Source organism: Acinonyx jubatus, chromosome D1 (genome assembly GCF_027475565.1).
Source record: "Acinonyx jubatus isolate Ajub_Pintada_27869175 chromosome D1, VMU_Ajub_asm_v1.0, whole genome shotgun sequence".
NCBI classification, from domain to species: domain Eukaryota; kingdom Metazoa; phylum Chordata; class Mammalia; order Carnivora; family Felidae; genus Acinonyx; species Acinonyx jubatus.
In genome coordinates, this window is record NC_069390.1 from 55,940,929 (window position 1) to 55,960,821 (window position 19,893).

The following is a 19,893-nucleotide window of genomic DNA, read 5'->3' on the forward strand; positions in this document are numbered from 1 at the left end:
TCAAGGAATTGGCTTATGTGACAGTGCGGGCTGGCCAGTCTGACATCAGTAAGGCAGGCCAGCAGGCTAAAAACTCTCAGGCAGGGGCTGAGACTATAGTCTATAGACTGACTAGTCTTCTTCCTCAGGGAAATCTCGGTTTTGTTCTTAAGGTCCTTCAATTAATTGGATGATTATTGAGAATAACCTCCTTTACTTAAATTCAACTGGTTGTAGAGATTAACCACATCTACAAAATACCTTCACAGCAACACCTAGATTAGCTTTCGATGGAAAAGCTGGGTACTATAACCTAGCCAGGTTGACACAGAAAATTGATTCCCTATGCCCCAGGAAGCCTGGATACTGGTCATCCCTCACCCCGTCCCAAACCCACGGCTTTCCACCAAGAAGTTGTGCTCTTTATACTCCCTCATGGGCTGGGTTTTTCTCTGGACACTCCCAACCAGGAAATGGAAGTATGTCACCTTCTGGGTCCATTGAGCCTCCACATAACCCTTCTACTCAAACTCCTGAAACACAAGAAGGGCCCTATACCATTTCACTTAATTTTCTTCAAAATTATTTTTGAATTATCTATAACTTTTTAGCTTAAAAACTTTTCACAACCCAACAATAAAAAACAAATAATCCAATTAAAAATGGACAAAAGATTAGAATAGGCATTTCTCCAAAGAAGATGTACAAATGGCTAATAAGCACATGAAAAGATGCTCAACATCATTGGCTCTTTAAGGAAATGCAGGGGCGCCTGGGTGGCGCAGTCGGTTAAGCGTCCGACTTCAGCCAGGTCACGATCTCGCGGTCCGTGAGTTCGAGCCCCGCGTCAGGCTCTGGGCTGATGGCTCGGAGCCTGGAGCCTGTTTCTGATTCTGTGTCTCCCTCTCTCTCTCTGCCCCTCCCCCGTTCATGCTCTGTCTCTCTCTGTCCCAAAAATAAATAAAAAACGTTGAAAAAAAAATTAAAGGAAATGCAAATCAAAACCATAACAAGATAATACTTTTCACCTACTTAGGACAGCTATAATAAAAAAGATGGACAATGACAAAGTTGATGAGGATATGGAAAAATTGGAACTCTCATACGCTGTTGGTGGGAATGTAAAGTGGTGTAGCCCCTTTGAAAAACAGGTTGATAGCATGAAATGTTAAACATAGAGTTACCATATGATCCAACAATATCACACCCAAAAGAAATAAAAACATATATCCACACAAAAGTTCTCACACACATGTTCATAGCAGCACTGTTTACAATAGCTAAAGAGTGGAAACCACCCAAATGTCTATCAACTGGTGGATAAATAAAATATGGTATATCCATACAGTGGAATAGTATTTGTCAATAAAAAGGAATGAAGTACCCTGGGGACGCCTGGGTGGTTCAGTCGGTTAAGTGTCTGACTCTTGATTTCAGCTCAGGTCATAATCTCACAGTTCATGAGGCTGAGCCCCACATAGGGCTCTGTGCTCACAGCATGGAGCCTGCTTGGGATTCTCTCTCTTCCTCTCTCTCTCTCTGCCCCTTCCCTGTGTGTATGCTCTCTCTCTCTTAAAATAAGTAAATAAACTTAAAAAAAAAAAGGAATGAAATACACATACAGATACATGCCACAATGTGGACAAACCTTGAAAACATCATGTTAAGTGAAAGAATTCCATCACAAAAGGCCACATGTTGCATGATTCCACTCAAACAAAATGTCCAGAAGAGGTAAATCCATAGAGACCAAGTAGGTAGTGGTTGTTGCCAGGGGTTGGGGGAAAGGAATGACCACTAGAGGGTATAGAGTTTCTCTTTGGGGTGATGAAAATGTCCTGAAATTATTTAGTGATGGTGGTTGCACAAGTCTGGATATATTAGAACACTGAATTGTACACCTTTTTTTTAATGTTTATTTACTTTTGAGAGACAGTGACAGAGAATGAACAGGGGAGGGGCAGAGAGAGAGGGAAACACAGAATCCGAAGCAGAATCCAGGCTCTCAGCTGTCTGCACAGAGCCCGACGTGGGGCTCAAAACTACAAGCCGTGAGATCATGGCCTGAGCTGAAGTCTGACACTTAACTGACTGAGCAACCCAGGTGCCTCTGAATTGTACACTTTAAAAGACCGAATTTTATGGTATATATGTCACTAGATTATTATGAAAAACCTTTCACATAACTTTTTACTTTTGATCAAATTGCACCTTAAAATAAATTTCAGAATTTTAAAACAGAGCTAGTGTGTTATTCGCATTATATCATACTGTCTTGAAAATATGAGTGGTAAATTTTAACTTGATGAGCTAGTTCACTATTCTCTAAACAATATATTATATGAACTGTTCACCCACTAGAGACATTTGAAATAGCCAAATACTTGTTCTCTGCCAATGGTTCTATGCACCACAGTTACAAGAGAAACCTGAAAGTTACTTGTTAGCTTGTTGGTCTCAATACATTTCAGTAGATTAAACAGTCTCTCAAAGCCAAGATTTTTGAGCTGGGACTCCTGCTATGCTTTCAGCATCTCTCACCTGTTGACCCACACTCTTTCCAACAGTCTACACAGCTCTGGAAATTAAAGACAATCTCAGCAGTAATCGTCATGGCTTCAGGGTCTATGAACTCCCAGGAATTACATGCAAAATGTAAAATGTGTATGTGTGTGCATTTTTTCCCGCGAGCAGAATCTACACCCTTTATCAGCTTCTCTCTTATTTTTTTTTTTAATTTTTTAATGTTTATTTATTTTTGAGACAGAGAGAGACAGAGCATGAATGGGGGAGCGTCAGAGAGAGAGGGAGGCATAGAATCTGAAGCAGGCTCCAGGCTCCTTTATCAGCTTCTCTCTCTCTCTCTCTTTTTTTTTTTTTTTTAATTTTTTAATGTTTATTTATTTTTGAGACAGAGACAGAGCATGAACGGGGGAGGGTCAGAGAGAGAGGGAGGCACAGAATCTGAAGCAGGCTCCAGGCTGTCAGCACAGAGGCCGACGCAGGGCTTGAACTCACGTACCATGAGATCATGACCTGAGCCGAAGTCGGACGCTTAACCGACTGAGCCACCCAGGCGCCCCTTTGTCAGCTTCTCAAAGAGGGCCATTGACCAACATTTTAGACACATACGCCAGATGGGGCTGCATTTAGATTCTGTACAGGTACCCGTGGTTTTAGTTTGCCACTCACCATTCTCCTTTTTCTTGTCATAGCACCCCCTCTTTGGGAGGGTGGTGGAGGACTCGTCCCCCTGAATTACACACTGTTGCAGGAGAATCTTCCCTTTTCATATAGTTGCTAAATCCTGAGTATGTAATCTAGGAGCTGTCTGCCCTGTTCCCCCACTCCTCTATGAAGGACACCAAACAGCCCCTCACAGAGGGGAGCAAGGAGAGTTGGGGAGAGGGGCAGAATCCAGGTCTAGATTTCCTGAGGCCAGCTCCACCCTTTCCTTCCTTCCTTCCGTTCATCCTTCCTTTCTGCTTCTCCTTCCCTTCTCTACCACCTTTCTACCTTCCTTCCCTCTCTTCCTTCCTTCTTCCTGCCTTCCTTTCTTCCTCCACTTCCTTCTCTTCCTTCCCTTCCTTACCGTCTGTATTCCCTCCCTTACTCTCTCCCTTCCTTCCTTGCACTGTGAGGCGGATATTTAATTAGGAGAAGGCAGGGGTGAGACGTTTCAGGGTCAGAAAGGCACTGTGGTTTGGTAAAGCTGGTTCCTGGGGATGCACGGAGACGTAGGAGCTCAGCGGCTAATAGGATTGGTCATGGCGAATCCTTCAGCAAGGCGCGCACAGCACGAAGGGGCGAAGCGCTGGGGTGGCTCAAGGTCAGGATTACAGAAATTCAGAAGCGAGAGAAAGCTTAAAGAGCCAGGCTGTGCAGCCAGGACTGGGGTGATGGCCCTGTCCAGCCAGGCTGGAGAAAGCAGATTTAGCCACGCCCCGACCGTGGGAGGAGGCCCGGCCCCCCCTGCTTCGGGAATCTTAGAGATACTAGGCCAAGACCACAACCAAATTACCGATGATTTGTTACCCAATGAACTGAATGAAGGTCAGCAGATGAGATCAGTCCGGGAGGTTGGGGAGTGACTGGAGAGGGAGGACGATTTTTCTCTAGGATCTGTATGCCTCCTCTTACCTCCCCCTTCCGGCTCTCACTTGGTAGCATCTTCCTGATCCCTTTATCTCTTAAGGCGCTCAGGAAAATGACCCCCTGCAGGAACCTTCTGGGAAATGCTGCCCTGGCCGCCCAGGAACCATGAGTCCTGCAGCCCCGGTAAGGAACAGGTCTCTGGGACAGGAAGAAGGGTCCAGGGCAGGGTGGGTGCCCCTCTCAGACGGGGTTTAGGACCAAGAGCCCTTCAGGCCCTGACATCCCTGTTCTCTGAATGACATCCTGGATCTGCTCTTAGTTGGGGTTTGGTGGGGTTAAGCTATTCAGGAAATGATCCTGGAAGAGGAGCCCAGGTTGTAGATACAGAAACAATATTCTTTCTCCAGTGGGCCTCCTTCAATCATTTTTGACTATGCCCTAGAGAGATCTTTTCTACCCACAAATCAAACCACCTAACTCTCCATCTTGAAACCCCCACCCCCAAAGCTCCAGTCACTATGTCATAATACCCAAGTAAGTCTTGAGCCTGTCATCCCAGGCTTCATGTTATGTCCTTGCAAAACCTGTAGCTTCATCCCTTTCCACTCCCCATGCCCTCCCCACCCCTGCACTGTACTTTCCAAACACACTGAAATACTGCATATTCTTTTGAACTTTCCTTTTTAAAAAAATTTTTTTAATGTTTATTCATTTTTGAGACAGAGAGAGACAGACAACGAGCTGAGGAGGGGCAAAGAGAGAGGGAGACACAGAATCCAAAGCAGGCTCCAGGCTCTGAGCTGTCAGGAGAACCCGACACAAGGCTTGAACCCATGAACCATGAGATCATGACCTGAGCTGAAGTTAGACATTTAACTGCCTGGGGCACCCAGCTGCCCTATCTTTTGAACTTTCTGATCAGTGCTCATATGATTCTCTTAGGTCTACCCCCTGGGAAACTACTCATCCCTCAAGAACCCTTTTTAGCCTCCTTGGGAGGCCTTCCTGAACCTCCTGGGCAAAGTCAGACTCTTTTCTCCCATTGTTAAATCATACCCTGTGCTCTACTTGTGTTTCCATTTAGTCTACCCTACCAGACTGGAAGCTGGGGAAGGAAGGAGGGAAGGCCTTGTCAGATGCTCCTTTGTGCCCTCCACTAGCATCCAGAACAGTGCCAGGCACAAACCGAGTATTGAAAAAACGTGACAAGACTAGGAGCCTGGCTTACTTACTTACTACCTTACTTTTTTCTACAGAATGAGTTAATGATTCTTAGGAAATGTATTTCATGATAAATGAGTGCACAGATGTCTTGGCAAAATAAAATTGCAGGTGCATCTGCTCACCTGTGCTCCAGGTCAACACAGGGTTTCCACCCAGGACAGGCCTTGTGCAATCCAGCTCTAGGGCTTCAGACTACAAGTCCCAGAATGCCTCGTGATCGCGCATCTCTCCCCGCCCCATCCCCTCCCAGGAGATGGGGCGGGACCTGGGGGCGGGGCCCAGGGGCAGCCAGGCCAGGGGCGCAGCCCGGGTATTGAAATGCCCCAGGCTCTCTGGGGCACACAAAGCGCAGGCGCAGCAGGTTGGGTAACAGCAAGCATCAAGTAGCGGCCGTTTTGGCAGCAGCATCCGCCACAGGTGTAGACAGGTGGGTGCATCAAGGGGAGGCTGGAGAGGGAGTTTGCACCTGACCCTCTTTGTCTGACCAGTGTAGGGCTTGGAGAGGGGAGGGAGGGGCAGGAGAAGTAGGGACAAAGCCAGGCCTTCCAGCTCAGGTGTTCCAGCTCTTGCTACGCAGTAACAGGTGTAAGCAGGTGGGGGAGGGGCAGAGCCACCTATTCGCAAGTAAGTCGCCCTCAGGAACAGAGGGAACCTGGATTCCAGTCCAAGCTCCATCACATACACGGACAAGTCGTTTGCTGTCCCTCAGTTTGTCCATCTGTAAAATAGGAGTCAAGATTCTACCCATCCAACAGAGTTACAGTGGGTACAAGGTGACGTGGTATAGTACATGCAGTGGTTTCAGAACTTGGCTGCACATTAGAATCACCTGGGATCTTTAAAAACTATCAATGCTTGCGTCCCAGCCCCAGACCTTCTGATTTAATTGTTATGGGGTATGACCTGGGTATTGAGAGTTTTAAAAGCTCCTACTGTTGTAATGGTTAGAAGCTGGGACTGCTGGGTGTGAATGCTGGCTCCTCTGTTTACTAATCGAGGGGATCTGCGTAAGTGGTTGAACTTCTCCAGGACTGTTTTCTGGGAGTAACAAGGATTTTCGTGAGGTTTCAATGAGATAATAGACAAAAGCACTGAGAAGCATATCCAGCATATAATGCTCAGTCAATAATAGAAGCTATTGAACTATTATTTTACACACTTTGTAAACGGCTCAGGTGAGATTCAAATGGGAAGGAAGCTTTTTTTTTTTATCATGTAAGTCCCTCATTCATTGTCATGATTCTAATATTCTGCGCTGCCAGCATTTCAAAATCCCAGGGTTTCCAACATTGTTAACTGTTCCCCACTCCAGCCTCTACTTGCCTCATAGACACAAATCTAGAAACAGAAGCCAGAGAGAAGGGACATGGCAAAGGTTATGGAGCTGAGATTGGAATCCAGGCTCCTGACCCCCACCCCCGCACAACGGGTGGCTGCCCTGCTGACCCCACGAGGACAGTGCTCCCATTATCTTTCTAGAGCTGAGAAGGAGAAGGAGACCGAGAAGGAGAAGGAGACCGGCAGGCTTGCCCTTGTTTGTTTACTAACACTCCCTTAAACGTTTCCACGTTTCCTCAGTGGCTTTCCCAGGGAGAGCAGGGCGGGGGCTTCTCTTTGGAGAGCTGCCCCGGAGCTGCTGATGAGGCTTGTGTGTCCTGTGAATCCTCCGACAGGTTCCGCCTGACTCCACCCTGGAAAGTCCTTTTGAAGAAATGGCCCTGGTGAGGGGCGGCTGGCTGTGGAGACAGAGTAAGTAACCTTGGGCCAAATCCTTGTCCATTGTGTACCTTGTCCAGGGACAGGGGTAAAGGAAGTGGCTTGTTAGGTGTGCCGCAGTGAACCCTTCTCCCAAGAAACAAGACCCTTTTTACCCTTTCTCCTTTGTTTATACTCTTTCCTCTGCTTGGAGTGTCCTTCCTATTCCTGACTGCTTGGAAAATGTCCCCTTCTGGGAGAAGCCTTCTCTTACTTTTCCTCTAACCTCCACTCCGCCTCTGCTGTAGCACCAAGCTGGGTTAGAGGCTCCCTACACGGTTCCCAGTGCGTTATGCATACCTCTGTTATAGCACGGATCCCCCTATAATGTAACTGCCTTCATCTATGGGTCTTACCACTCCCCCACTCCATACTGACCCCAGACTGTGAGCTCCTTGAGGGCATGGACTGGGTTTGATGCTCTGCATATCCACAGCACTAGCCCAGGGCTGGCCATGGAACAAGGCTCAGAATAATATGAAAACGCCTCTATGCTTTGGGATCTGTAAAGCCTTAAGAAGCTTCTTTATGACTTTGCCTTTTCTGTTAAGATTTTCAGTCGTAAAATGTACAAAGGTAGGGCTCAGGCTTCCAGACCCACCTCTGACCAGAATCATGATCTGAAGAAGAGCTCTCCTGGGTTAGGAGTTCTCCAACACCCCATGACCCATTCTCAGTTCATTCAATTCAGCAAACACTGAACCCAGGTCCTGCTGGGTGCTAAGTCCAGGGTGGGGAGCTGTGGACACCCCAGTCTGGTAGAAGAGGCTGACACTACAGAAACAACTGTCACACAAGTGCAAGATAAGGGATTAGATGGAGGCTCAGGGTAGGAAGAGGCCTTTGCCCTTGAAACTTGGGGCTTGGCCTTGGAAGCCCCCAAGGAAGAAATCTGGTCATTCATTTACCATTCAACACATTTATGGAGCCTCTGCTATGTGTTAGGCCCAATGGGAGGCACTAGGTGAGCAAGGCAGAAAGAGGTTCTGCCATCATTTCAGGGGGTAGATAGACAAGAAAGGCATGTTATAACACTGGGGGCTGTGGGTGAGGGGATTCTGGGAGCCCGTCCAGTGCTCCTGCCCCCTAGCAGGCTCTGAAATCAGCCTGCCTAGCAAATGTGAACTATTGCACAGGCTCCATCCTCCGCCGCTGGAAGCGAAACTGGTTTGCCTTGTGGCTGGATGGGACCCTGGGCTACTACCATGATGAGACTGCACAGGACGAGGAGGATCGCGTGCTCATCCAGTTCAATGTCCGCAGCATAAAGATCGGCCAAGAGTGCCACGGTGAGAAGCCCTTTTCCCTCTGGCACTGTGACTATGTCCATGGCCTTCCCATTGTGTCTGTCTGATAACATCTGCATGAGGCTCTTGCCAGCTTCAGAGGGCTTCCATAGACATTGCTTCTGGGTCTCTCAACTCCAACTCATGTGGGTTTGAATTAAGATAGCGGTTCCTTATTGAGTTCCTACCCTGTGCTGGGCCTGGGTACTATGCTGGGGTCACAGAGGCAAGTCAGACAAGGTTCCTGCCCTCTGGGTGCTAGAAACTGGATAAAGATGAAAAGAGATAAGGAGGATCAGGGAGGTTAAGTGACTGGCCCAGAGTCACAGAGCAAATCTCCTCAACCAGGGCTCAGGCCACAGTCATAACAGGGTAACTGATAGATGTCTAACTATGGCAATAGGCAACGTGGAAAGGTTGAAAGGCTCTGAAGAGTAAAGCAGAATCCCAGAGAAAGTGTGTGAGATCAGAAGAGGTTGGCAATGGCCAATAAACAGGACCTGGAAGTCCGTCCCTATTCTTGTTTCTGGTTTACTGGGGCCTGTGCCCCGTGGAAACCCCATATGTGTGTGTCTGTCTTAGATGTGCAGCCCCCAGAGGGCCGGAGCCGAGACGGCCTGCTGATTGTGAACCTCCGGGAGGGCTCCCGCCTGTATCTGTGCGCAGAGACCAAGGATGATGCCGTGTAAGTCCTCTTAGGAGAGGATAGGGAGAGATCTTGGGGAACGTAACCAGATGCCTCCTCCTCACTGGGCCTTCTGATTCCCAAAGTGTAGGAAGAGGGGACAAAGATCAGTCAACAGGGAAGAGGTTGGGCAGAGTGGATTTGAATGGCTCGTGGTGATTGGTGTGGTACCCAGAAAAGTCCTCACATCACCCTGTGATGGAACCCGGGACTATGGAGGGAGGACTGGGCACACCGGCCTCAGGTGTGTGGTCCTTGATCATACAGGGTCGTGTATTTAGCAGGCTCTGAGATGAGTGCTCACTTGGGGGTGATATGGAACAGACAACCCTGTGGCATCTGTAAAGGACCTCCCTTCCCACTGCCTCCTGAGGAGATGCCTTAGTGGGTGGCCTTTGATCTGAGGTGGAGACCCTGCCCCGCCTCACAGAGGCAGCCCACTGTGTTGCAGAGACATGCCAGTGTCCGATGCAGATCCACACTGTGAGGCCGGGTGTGTCTGCTTACTCACATTCTTTCCCTTCCTACCCTCGGGCCGTGGAGTCAGTAGGCCTTTGCATTGTAGGAGAGTGAAAGAGATGGGGCGTGTGGGAGTGGGGGAAGCTGAGCTCTGGCCCGACAAAGCACAGAGCCGCCTTGTCCACCCTAGCCAGGTGCCATGGCAACCAACAAAGGCCTGATTGTCCTGTGTCCACTCGGCCCTCACAGGGCTCTGGGGTCAGAGCGTTGGGGAACTGTGTGTGTGTAGGTTTGGGGTGTGGAGGTGAGCTGCAGCTAGAGAACCAGCCCAAGCATGCCAGAATCCGAAGGCCCCGAAGAGACCACCCAAGCCCAGCTGTCTTGTGTCTAGACGGGGAAGCTGGAAGAGGGGAAGACTGTGGACTAAGAATGAATTAGGAGCCTCCAGCTCAAATGAGGGCTCTGTCTGTGTGACTGGGGTGGGAGAGGGGTTTTGTCTACCCAAGGGGGTCAAGGGGACCTCCCTGATTTACAGGAGACTGGGGCTGAGGCTGTGTTGAGGACGAAAGTCCTAACAGCTAGGGGCCCAATCTCCCAAACTCCCTCCTCAAGGTCTGATGGGTTTGCTTTGCAGAGCGTGGAAGACGGCGTTACTGGAGGCGAATTCTACCCCGGTGAGCCCCCCATTCCCTCCTTTTCCCCTCCCCACCCCTTCCTGCCATGGAATCATGGGTGACTCAGACTCGGTCTCCATCTGCCAGGAATTCTCAATTCCCATATATGTGAGTGAATAGGCTTGTGTGGACTCAGAGACTGTGAGTCCAAGTGTAAAAGGACAGAAGACAGACAACTGGTGCTTGGAGAAGAGAGAGAGACTGTAGGGGGTGGCATGTAAGCTGGGGCAAAGAAACTATCTTTTATTGAGCAACTATTATGTGCTAGGTGTGACACAGGTGCAGTTCCACCTACTCCTGACAACAGTCCTGTGAGGCTGGGATTATTATTACCTCTCTGCAAAGAATAAGATTGAGCTTCATTCATCCACACAACAAGTATTTACTGAGTTCCTACTATATTCAGGCACTCTGACAAAGGGCAGGGATCAGAGGTGAACTAAGTAAAGAGATGTTGGCCCTGTTCTCCTGGATTCAATCTAGTGGGCAGCCGGGTGTGAGGAAGCAACTAATCACACAGTTAATGATTCTATTGCAACGGTGGTAACTGCTTTGACAGAGATGTGCACCGTGCATTCAATGTGTGACCACCTTGGTGGCCTGGTCCAGAAGAGAGTTCAGACAAGGTAAAGGTGAGACCCTGAAGGATAAACAGAAATTGACTGTGTAGAAGGGGTGGGGTGGGGTAAAGGGAACAGCTTTCCAGGCAGAGGAACTGCATGTGCAAAGGCCCTGAGAAAGGGTAAGACTTCAGTAAGTTTAAGAACAGAATGAAGGCTGGGGCAGCTGGAGCTTAGGAAGGGAGAGCAAGGGAGAAGGAGGGTTGGCAGGGCCAGGCATTATGGGATGTGTTAAGATGTTGGTTTCTGCTAAGAACACCAGGAAGTCATTGAAAGCTTTTAAGTAGTGGGATGATATGAACAGATCAGACCAGATTTGTGTTTTAAAAATATAGTCTGGCTGGTAGGTAGGGAATGGCCTGTAGAGGGTAAGAGTGGATGCCAGGAGACCAGTTAGAAGGCTGGGACAGAGTCCTACTGACTGGCTGGAGGTCTGGTCTAAGGCCTTGCTAATGAGGATAAGACATATTTAGGAGGTAGAGTCAACAGAGCCTAGTGATTGATGGAGGTGTGGGTTTGAGGAGCTGCCCTAGGCCCCCAGCTCAATGATAGCCCAGCTTGGCCTTGACCCCATCTGCCTGACTCCACATTGTGTGCTTGCTCCTTCTATGTGTGGTGCAGTGGAGCCCAATCTCACCTAGAGAGACTCTGCTGGAAAGTACCAGAGAAGACTGGATTGCATTTAGAACCCTTCTTAGACATGCACCTGCTGAGGGCTGAGCATTGTGCTCAGTACCTGCCGTCAGTTATATCATTTAATCTTCCAACAGCTCCGGTAGGGCTGTACTTTTAGTTCCATTTTACAGATAGGGAAGGTGAGGTTCAGAGAGGAAGTGACTTGTCCAAAGCCTCATAGTCTTAAGTCAGCGGAAGAGCCTGTATTGGAGCCTAGGTCAGTGAGATTTGGAGGGAAGGGCATTACTGGTAGAAAGAACTGCATGAGCAGAGGTGAGGGGTGAGATGTGCACGTGTGTGTATGTGTGTGTAAGTGCCAGGAGTCTGTCCTGGCTGGACGATAATACATGGAGGGAAAGAAATGGGGGAAATGACCTCTGAGGAGCATCGTGGGGAATGACAAAGGGCATTAAGAAGGGGGGACTTGGCCAGACTTTGGGGAGCAGATTCAGGCTTCTGGGTGGAAACTGGATTAGAAAAAGCTGGAAGTGAGGAGGCTGGAGCAGTGGTCTACAAGGCGGAGACACCCCTGTTGGCTAACCTGGCTCTGAGCTCCAAATTCCCCATATGCAGAGCAAAGGAGTCCCACCCAAAAGAGGCAGAAGGAGGTGAGGGCTGACCGTTCTGTTCTGCACTCTGTGACTCTATGAAGCTGCCTTGTTCCTCCTCTGCCTGTGCACCTTCCTGCTGCTCTGCTTACCAGTCTCTGCTCTGACCCTCTACTCCCCCTCCCACTGTCCACCGTCACACACACCTGTCTGATCCCAGGGCTTGCTTGAGTGGAATGTGTTTGTGCCTCAGTCTTTGTACCAGTGTCTGCTTGTCTCTGAGTGTTCATGCCTGTGTCCGTGACTTCTCTCTGTTCTGTGCCTATGTAGGAATGACCTGCGCTTTGTCCCTCCATGTCCTGCAGATTTATACCCCACTCTGGACAGAGGCTCTTCCAGGGAATATAGGGCCAGGGTCACAGCCAAGGACAAGGCTGGGAGGCCAGTGAAGGGGAGGACAGGTGGGTGGGAGGGCAGATCAGAGTTGTTCTGTTCTTTCTGGAGACTGAGAGCCTCAGCAGCCTAAAACCGGTGAAGGTGGGCTAATTATGGAGGGACACTACTGATCCTTCTCTGGGTAACTTTGGCAAAGTGTCCCCCTCTAAGCCTCCCTCCATTACCATGGGCTGAGGAGGAAGAGGACCACTCTTTCCACTGCCCAGCTGGCAGAGGGCTCAGGTTGGGCCTGTTAAAAACTGAGTTTCTCCAGATGTAGAGGACCACTGACACCTCCCTCCCTCCCCCTTCTTGGGTTTCTGTGGCTTGAGCAGGCCCCAACCGGAGCCACCGTCCCTCCCAGGAGCCGCCGGGTTTGCCCCAAGGTCAGGTGTGTGACCCGCTCGTGGAGCCCCTGTAAGGTTGAGAGGCGGATCTGGGTAAGTGCTGGCTCAGCCCTCCCTGCCTCCATTCTGGCCACAAAGATGTGCCTCCAAAACTGGGCCCAGTCACATCCCTTCTCTGCTCACAAACATTACATGGCTACCTATCACTCACAGAACACCAACCACAGTCCCATTCTCAAGGATCCAGCCTGAGATCTCAAGGATCTCATGTCCCATTCTCTCAGGATCCAGCCTGAGCCAATCTCACCTACCACATCCCCTCATCCCCTGTGCTGTAGCTGCTCCTCCAGCTTCCCAGCTGCACCAGACCTCTTGCCTCTTCCCAGGCTTTGCAGATGCTGTTCTCTCTGCCGTGAAGACTCTTAGTTTCCTTATTCCTCTGACAAACTGATGCTTAGCCTCTAAGAGCCACTTCAAAGGCTACCACCTCCTCAGGGAGGACTTCCCAGACTTCCAGGTATCGTCACTCCCTTCACAGCCTGCTGCACTAATGCTTAGTATCATCTTATTAGGCCTCTTTCAAGTCCCTTTATTTCGGTCTCTATTCTCCCATGAGACCTGGGACTTCCTCCAAGGCGAAGACTGGGTCTGATCAGCTCTGCCTCTATGGAGCCTGGCTCAGTGCTGGGTATACAGCAGGTGCTCAATGAGTACTCGGTGATAGGGACAGTCTGTTTTGACCCTCCTTCTTCCCGGTGCATGGAGCTGGGGCACAGGTGGGCCTCAGGCAGTGTTCACCGAATGAGCGAATGAGTGAATGACTAAAGGGAGGAAGGAGGAGTGAAAAACCTCTGTTAATGGCATCACTGTCACATATCATAATTTAGTCCACATCTGTCTCCCTTCCTCCTACCCCAGAATTTCTGGAAAGCACGATTGGGGGATGAATCCTATCTCTGTCCCCAGTGCTCAGCAGGGCATGGGGTGGGTACAGTGGGGGCCTATCTTCGAGTGCTGGTGGTCTTATAGTCAACTGTGAACTCCTTTTCTAGTACAGTGGTGTTTGATGTGGCTGTGAGTTAGAATCACTTCAGGACTTAAAAAAAAAAAAAATCTAAACGTTCATATCCTACCTCTGGATGCTCTAATTTTGTAGGTCTGGAGTGGGGCCTTGGAAATCTGTGGTTTAAAAAAGTCATTCAGGTAATTCTGATGTGCAGAACCACTGAACCCAGAAGGCTAGGTCTACCTAGGTCCAGGTGCATAGACGTGGCTCAGTTGGATTCTCACTGTGCCTTGGGAGTGGGCATTGTAGGAAAGACATTGTAGGAAAGACTATCCCTATTAACAGATGTAAAAACTAAAGCTCTGAGAGGCTACATAACTTGACCGGGACACTTGATTCTTCAGTGGCAGGACTAGGATTCCCATCCCAGCATTCTGAGACATCCCCCCTACCCAAATGAGGATGCAAGTTTGTTTAAAGATTTTTTTTTTAAATGTTTATTTGAGAGAGAGAGAGAAAGAGAGAGAGAGAGAGAGAGAGAGAGAGAGAGAGAGAGAAAACACAAGCGGAGGAGGGGCAGAAAGAGAGGGAGACACAGAATCCAAAGCAGACTCCAGGCTCTGAGCTGTCGGCACAGACCCAGATGCGGGGTTCAAACACACAAACAGTGGGATCATGACCTGAGCCGAAGCCAGACGCTTAACCGACTGAGCCGCCCAGGCACCCCAAAGATGTAAGTTTGTTTAAAGTGGGGATGCCTAAAAATGGGGTTTAAAAAGCTGTAAACCTTATAACAACAGCTTTTCTGAGGGAAGGGAACTTATTTGTATGTGGCCTCCTGATTGGCTGACCCTGCACTTGCAAAAGGGGCTGGGCTTGCAAAAAGGGAGAGGATCAGGATCAAGCCCTTAGGTTCTGTCCCTAAGGTCCCTGGAGGAAAACCTGCCTCGTTGCCAGGTGACCCATATGAGTTTACCTCTGGGCCTCCCAGACCTATAGGGTAGAAACAGGTGCCGCCAAGGGGCATGAGTTGGTGTTTTCCATTCTCTCTGAGGCCAGATGAGGCCACAGGCTCACTGTGCAGCTGCCGTGCAGATACAGGCTCTAGATCCTAAAGTCTCTACAAATAAAAATGGGGATCTGAGTGCTTGGATCTCTCTAGACCCTTCCAGGCATGGAGCTTAGATCCTGGCTACCCACCACCAGAAAGCTCTATTGGATCACTTTTAGGGAAGAGCACAGTGAGGGAAGTCACTTGAGACTGAGCATTGTTTGAGCCTACTGTGTTACCCTGGAACTGGTCATTGTCCCTAAATTGAGGCTGGACTTAGAGCTGGGTGACCTTAGTTCAGTCTGGCTCTGTATTTGACTCACTTGAGATAAATTCAGTACATTAGGCAGCTATCATGTTCCAATGAGGCCTAATTAGACCCCCTTGTGGGTCTCAAGTCTGATGGGAGAGACACACACTCAAAGGGATACAAACAATGACACTGCAGAGTGACTGGTGCTGTGATAAGGAGAGTCTAAGGGCTAAGTCTGTTCTCCCAACAGAACAGGGAGGTTCAGGGAGAGTAATACTTGGGTTCAGTCTGAAAGATAAGTTAGGTAATTGAATGAAAAAAGGGAAGAAAGGCATCCTCATCAAAGAGAAATGGCATGGAGGGGTGCCTGGGTGGCTCAGGAGGTTCAGGGTCAGGCTTTGGCTCAGGTTGTGATCTCGTGGTTTGTGAGTTCAAGCCCCGTGTCAGGTTCTGTGCTGACAGCTCAGAGCCTGGAGCCTGCTCTGGATTCTGTCTCCCTCTTTCTCTGCCCCTCCCCTGCTTGTGCTCTGCCTCCCTCTCTCAAAAATAAATAAACATTAAAAAAAAAAAAAAAAGAAATGGCATGGAGATTTGAAATCACAGGTATGTATTTAGAGAAACCCCTTTACAACCAAATTTCTTGAAAGGGATGTCATGACATGTTGATTCCATCCCTTATTTCTCAACCATTCTTCAACTCTCCATAGTCTGGATTCTCCCCCCAACCACTCCTCTGAAAAATGTTTTTTCAAGGTCATCCACAACTTCCAAGTTGCCAAATCAATGGCTTATTATTCTCTTGGCACTGGCCAAAAGGATGGACAGAAGAGCATAGTGAGAAGATAAAATCATGAGACTTGGTGGCTGGTGTGATATGGAAGACAAGCGTGTGAAGATGAGAGTGCCAACCTGATGCCTTGGTTTGAGTACGTGGTAGTGGCATTTAGAGAAAAGCATTTGTGGAAGAGCAGGTTCAGGAGATAGAAAGGTGATGAAATCCCTTCGAGATAGGTGGAGTTTAAGACACCTGACTTCTAAGAGGAGTTGGACCATTCAGGGGCGACACCTAGTCTGAGAGAGATATAGAGTAGAAGGGGGCTAAGAAGGAGCCAGGAGACTAGGGGATCTTGCTCCCTCTCTAGGTCTACTCCCTCATGGGTAAAATGAGGGGCATGGATTAGGAGTTTCTATTTAATTCAGCGTATATTTATTGGTTCTTGCTATTCACTAGATCCTGTATGTAACAGAAATTAATCAGAGTCCATGTCTATAAGTAGCTCACATTTGGGGTACAGGCAGGAAAGTCCAGGAGGAAAGATAGTCCATAGAGAACTTAGGAAGAAAGAATTCTTTCTGAAACCAAAAGGGCTTCCTGGAGTGGATGATTTCTGAGTTAGGCTTTGAGGGGTTGATTCTAATGGAGAGACTGCTTTCCTCCCTCAGAGAGAGAAAAATGACCATTCTTCTCAGAGCCTCCCACCCCCAGTTCTGTGGTAATGTGGAGATAATAATGCCTGCAGTAAGGATTAGAGGAAGTAATACATATGAACACCTCCCTCAGAACCTGGTACATGGTGGATGCTTGATAATACTTTAGTTACTTTCCATCCATCCCCTCCTTTCTTTTCCTTCCTCCCCAACCTGCTTTTACTTCCGGGCCTGGGGGCTGGCCAGATGCCCTACCTAGTGACTAGGAGAGTAGAAAAATCCATTGGCTTTCTCCAAATGGGACCATTGGAGAGCAGCTAGCAAATATTAGATTACATAGGGAAGTTGGGAGCCATGGGGAATTTAAAAATCTATATATTTTTAATGTTTATGTGGAGAGAGCACATGAGCAGGGGAGGGGCAGAGACAGAGAGAGAGAGAGAGAGACAGAGAGAGACAGAGAGAGAATCCCAGGCTGACAGCACAGATCCTGACTCAGGCTTGGGGCTCAAGCTCACAAATTATGAGATCATGACCTGTATGGAAATCAAGGGTCCCACACTTAAACAACTGTGCCACCAAGGTGCCCCACTGTGGAGGATTTTTGACCAGGGGAGTGATAGGTAGGAGGGTAGGGTGAGAAAATGGGATCTGGATGTAGGGGCTACAGTTTTAGAGGACAAGGACCATGGACCATGTGGGCAGGCAGGGTCTTTCTCCAGGAGCTTGCTGGTTCCTGGGGATCCATTTCTAACCTTGAAAAAGTGGTTTTGTAGGCCCAGAAGAACCTAAGCAGGGTGTGGTGGGTAGGGGCCCAAACCTGGGCCAGGGAGTTTCTGGGCAGTAACCCAGTGGGGCTCCCCAGGTGCGTGTCTACAGCCCGTACCAGGACTACTATGAGGTGGTAACTCCCAACGCTCATGAAGCCACATACGTACGCAGCTACTACGGACCACCCTATGCAGGTAAGTCTCCAGCCTGGCCCGCCCCCTGCCCAGATCCAGCCCCAGGCCCCTGCAGCTGGGACAGAAACCACTCTTGTGGGGACCACGGATTTTTCCAGGCGGTACCCACCACTGGGCCCTCCCCATCCCGAAACTCGGAATATCTCTTGAACCAGTGTACCTCCACACTCCAGAACTGACCTCACTTCTCTAGGCTGTCTGACCAGCAATACCCGTTTCTGAGCTGCTGGCGACCCCTGGTGGCTAACGCGGGAGCGGCCGCCTCCTTGCGCCCCAGGGGCTGGCGGTTGGGAACGCCCATCCTCTGGTGTGGCCTGGAGGTTCTTAGAGATACTGGATTTCCTTGCTGTTCCACTCTAGCCCCATGGTCCCAGCAGATACAAGGCCAGTAAGCCCTGGAGAAGGAGTACAAGTCCTTTCCGCATCAAGGCCTCAGTTTCTCCGATTGAGGTGCAGAAGAGTGGGCTCAGCTCCTTACCCTGGGTTGGGCATGAGTCTAGTGGGAGGAGAGGAGTGAAGATCTCTCTTCTCCCTACTCTGAAGTCCCCGTCCCTCACCGCTCTCTCCACAGGACCCGGCGTGACGCACGTAGTAGTGCGGGAGGATCCCTGCTACAGTGCGGGCGCTCCGCTGGCCATGGGCATGCTCGCGGGGGCCGCCACAGGTGCCGCGCTCGGCTCGCTCATGTGGTCTCCCTGTTGGTTCTGAGCCCTGGGACTGGGAGTGTGGACCCTGCGCCTAGAGCAACGGACCCCTTTTCCTCCTTGACCCCACCCTCCACGATTTAAGTCCTGCTGTACTTCGGCTCCTTCTTCTCCACTAGTCCCCCTGGACTTGGATCATCCATATCCCACTCCCCCCACTCTCACCCCTTGCGTTGCAAGAAGCTATCATCCCAGGCACAAACATAGCTCAAAATCCTTGTATCTATTGCCAGACACCCCAGACTTTTGTTACAGACACATATAGACATGGTTCCCTCCAATACACCAGGACACAGAAAACGACTCATGTGACTTAACGTTCCCAGGTACTGGAGACCGAGGAGTCAGGTTTTTTCCTCCAGCACCTCCATGGTTGCTGGGAAAAACAGAAGTAAACAAACACTTGACAGGACAGAGTTATCAATCCTTTGACACATGAGGGTAAAGAACAGAAGGTAGGCTAGGAGTAGGGTTGTTGCAAGAGTGCAGAGCAAAGATTATCGTGGACATGTCCAAGGAATTAAAAGTTCATTTAGGCTGGGGTGGGGACTGGGATAAGATCATGATGGCCCTCCAGGCTAAAGAGCTTGCTGGGTAAAGGGGAGATGTGAGCTTTTTGGAGGGAAGTTTCATGATTGCGCCTATAATGAATATATTGCCTGTTAATACTGACACATACTGAAATCCAAAACACTCTCTGAGGTTAGCCCCATCCTTCCCACTATCAGCTTCCAGGGTCCCCTGTTCCTTCAGTGCTCAGAAAACACTTGTTCCCCATGTTAGGGGTGCCTGGGGCAGCAATTGAGTTGAACCTGGGGTCCCCTTGCTGGGGGGCAGATAAGCTCTGTTCAGGACCTCCAGCCCTAGGATGGTGCTTCCATCAGGAAATGCATTCCTGGTCCCCAGGAACTTGGCCCTCTGTCCATAACTGTGGCTGTCACCATCTTAGGCTTTGTCTCTTCCTTCACTCTGGGGGAGATGGCAGTGTTCACCTCTAGGGCCTGATCCAGTGGGAAGCCCCATGTGTGCCTCCCTGTAAGTGGCCCAGCAATCTCTCCATTTGGCTCCTTTACAATTTCCTCTCCCACCCTGTCCTAACAGAAGTGCTAACATTCCTACCCAGTAGCCAGAGTAGCCTGCTAAAGTTCCCTTGTAGGTATGGGCTCTAGTGGCCCTGCTGCAGAGACTAATAAAGATATGGTTGGCTCTAGCCCTGGCTCTGGCTCTGGCTCTTTTGTCCACCTCCCCCTCCCCACCACGGTACTTGTCTCCCTGGGACTCAGCACCTACTTGTGCCTTCTTTGGTATAGTAAGAAGAGTGTGTGGATTCTGAGGGCAAGTAGAACTGGAGACAGCATCTTAGCTGAGCAATTTGGGGCAATTCACTTAACCTGTCTGGATCTTGGTTTTCCCATCCATAAGGTGGTAGGTTGAAGTTGGCCATGCCTGAGGGCTCATAAGGAGAGGCTGCCTCAGCATGAAAAGATGGTCAACATTGCTCCTCATCAGGGAAATACAAATCAAAACCACACTCAGATACCACCTCACACCAGTCAGAGTGGCTAAAATGAACAAATCAGGAGACTGTAGATGCTGGAGAGGATGTGGAGAAACGGGACCCTCTTGCACTGTTGGTGGGAATGCAAACTGGTGCAGCCACTCTGGAAAACAGTGTGGAGGTTCCTCAAAAAATTAAAAATAGAT

General features: G+C 49.5%; 1 protein-coding gene across 4 annotated transcripts; it reads left to right on the forward strand.

Annotated features, from left to right (window-relative positions):
- The first annotated feature begins 4,055 nt into the window (after positions 1–4,055).
- On the forward strand, positions 4,056–19,399 carry PLEKHB1 (pleckstrin homology domain containing B1). Of its 4 annotated transcripts, none has more exons than XM_027039787.2 (8): positions 4,056–4,257; positions 6,972–7,047; positions 8,190–8,342; positions 8,922–9,024; positions 10,118–10,157; positions 12,771–12,875; positions 17,386–17,485; positions 18,057–19,399. In XM_027039787.2, exons 1-8 carry the CDS (start codon positions 4,240–4,242, stop codon positions 18,191–18,193), a joined length of 732 nt encoding a protein of 243 aa, XP_026895588.1. In that variant the 5' UTR covers positions 4,056–4,239; the 3' UTR covers positions 18,194–19,399. The 4 variants fall into 4 exon arrangements, with proteins under 4 accessions (XP_026895588.1, XP_014931092.2, XP_014931090.2 ...); XM_015075604.3 differs by lacking the exon at positions 4,056–4,257 and adding an exon at positions 5,568–5,725; XM_015075605.3 differs by lacking the exon at positions 4,056–4,257 and adding an exon at positions 6,771–6,832.
- The last annotated feature ends 494 nt before the right edge of the window (positions 19,400–19,893 follow it).

Excerpts from the sequence above, each read along its gene's own strand:
- PLEKHB1 (XM_027039787.2), top strand. Across the intron at positions 7,048-8,189 it reads CGGCTGGCTGTGGAGACAGA|GCTCCATCCTCCGCCGCTGG; the intron begins GTAAGTAACCTT and ends ACTATTGCACAG. Across the intron at positions 9,025-10,117 it reads GAGACCAAGGATGATGCCGT|AGCGTGGAAGACGGCGTTAC; the intron begins GTAAGTCCTCTT and ends TTTGCTTTGCAG.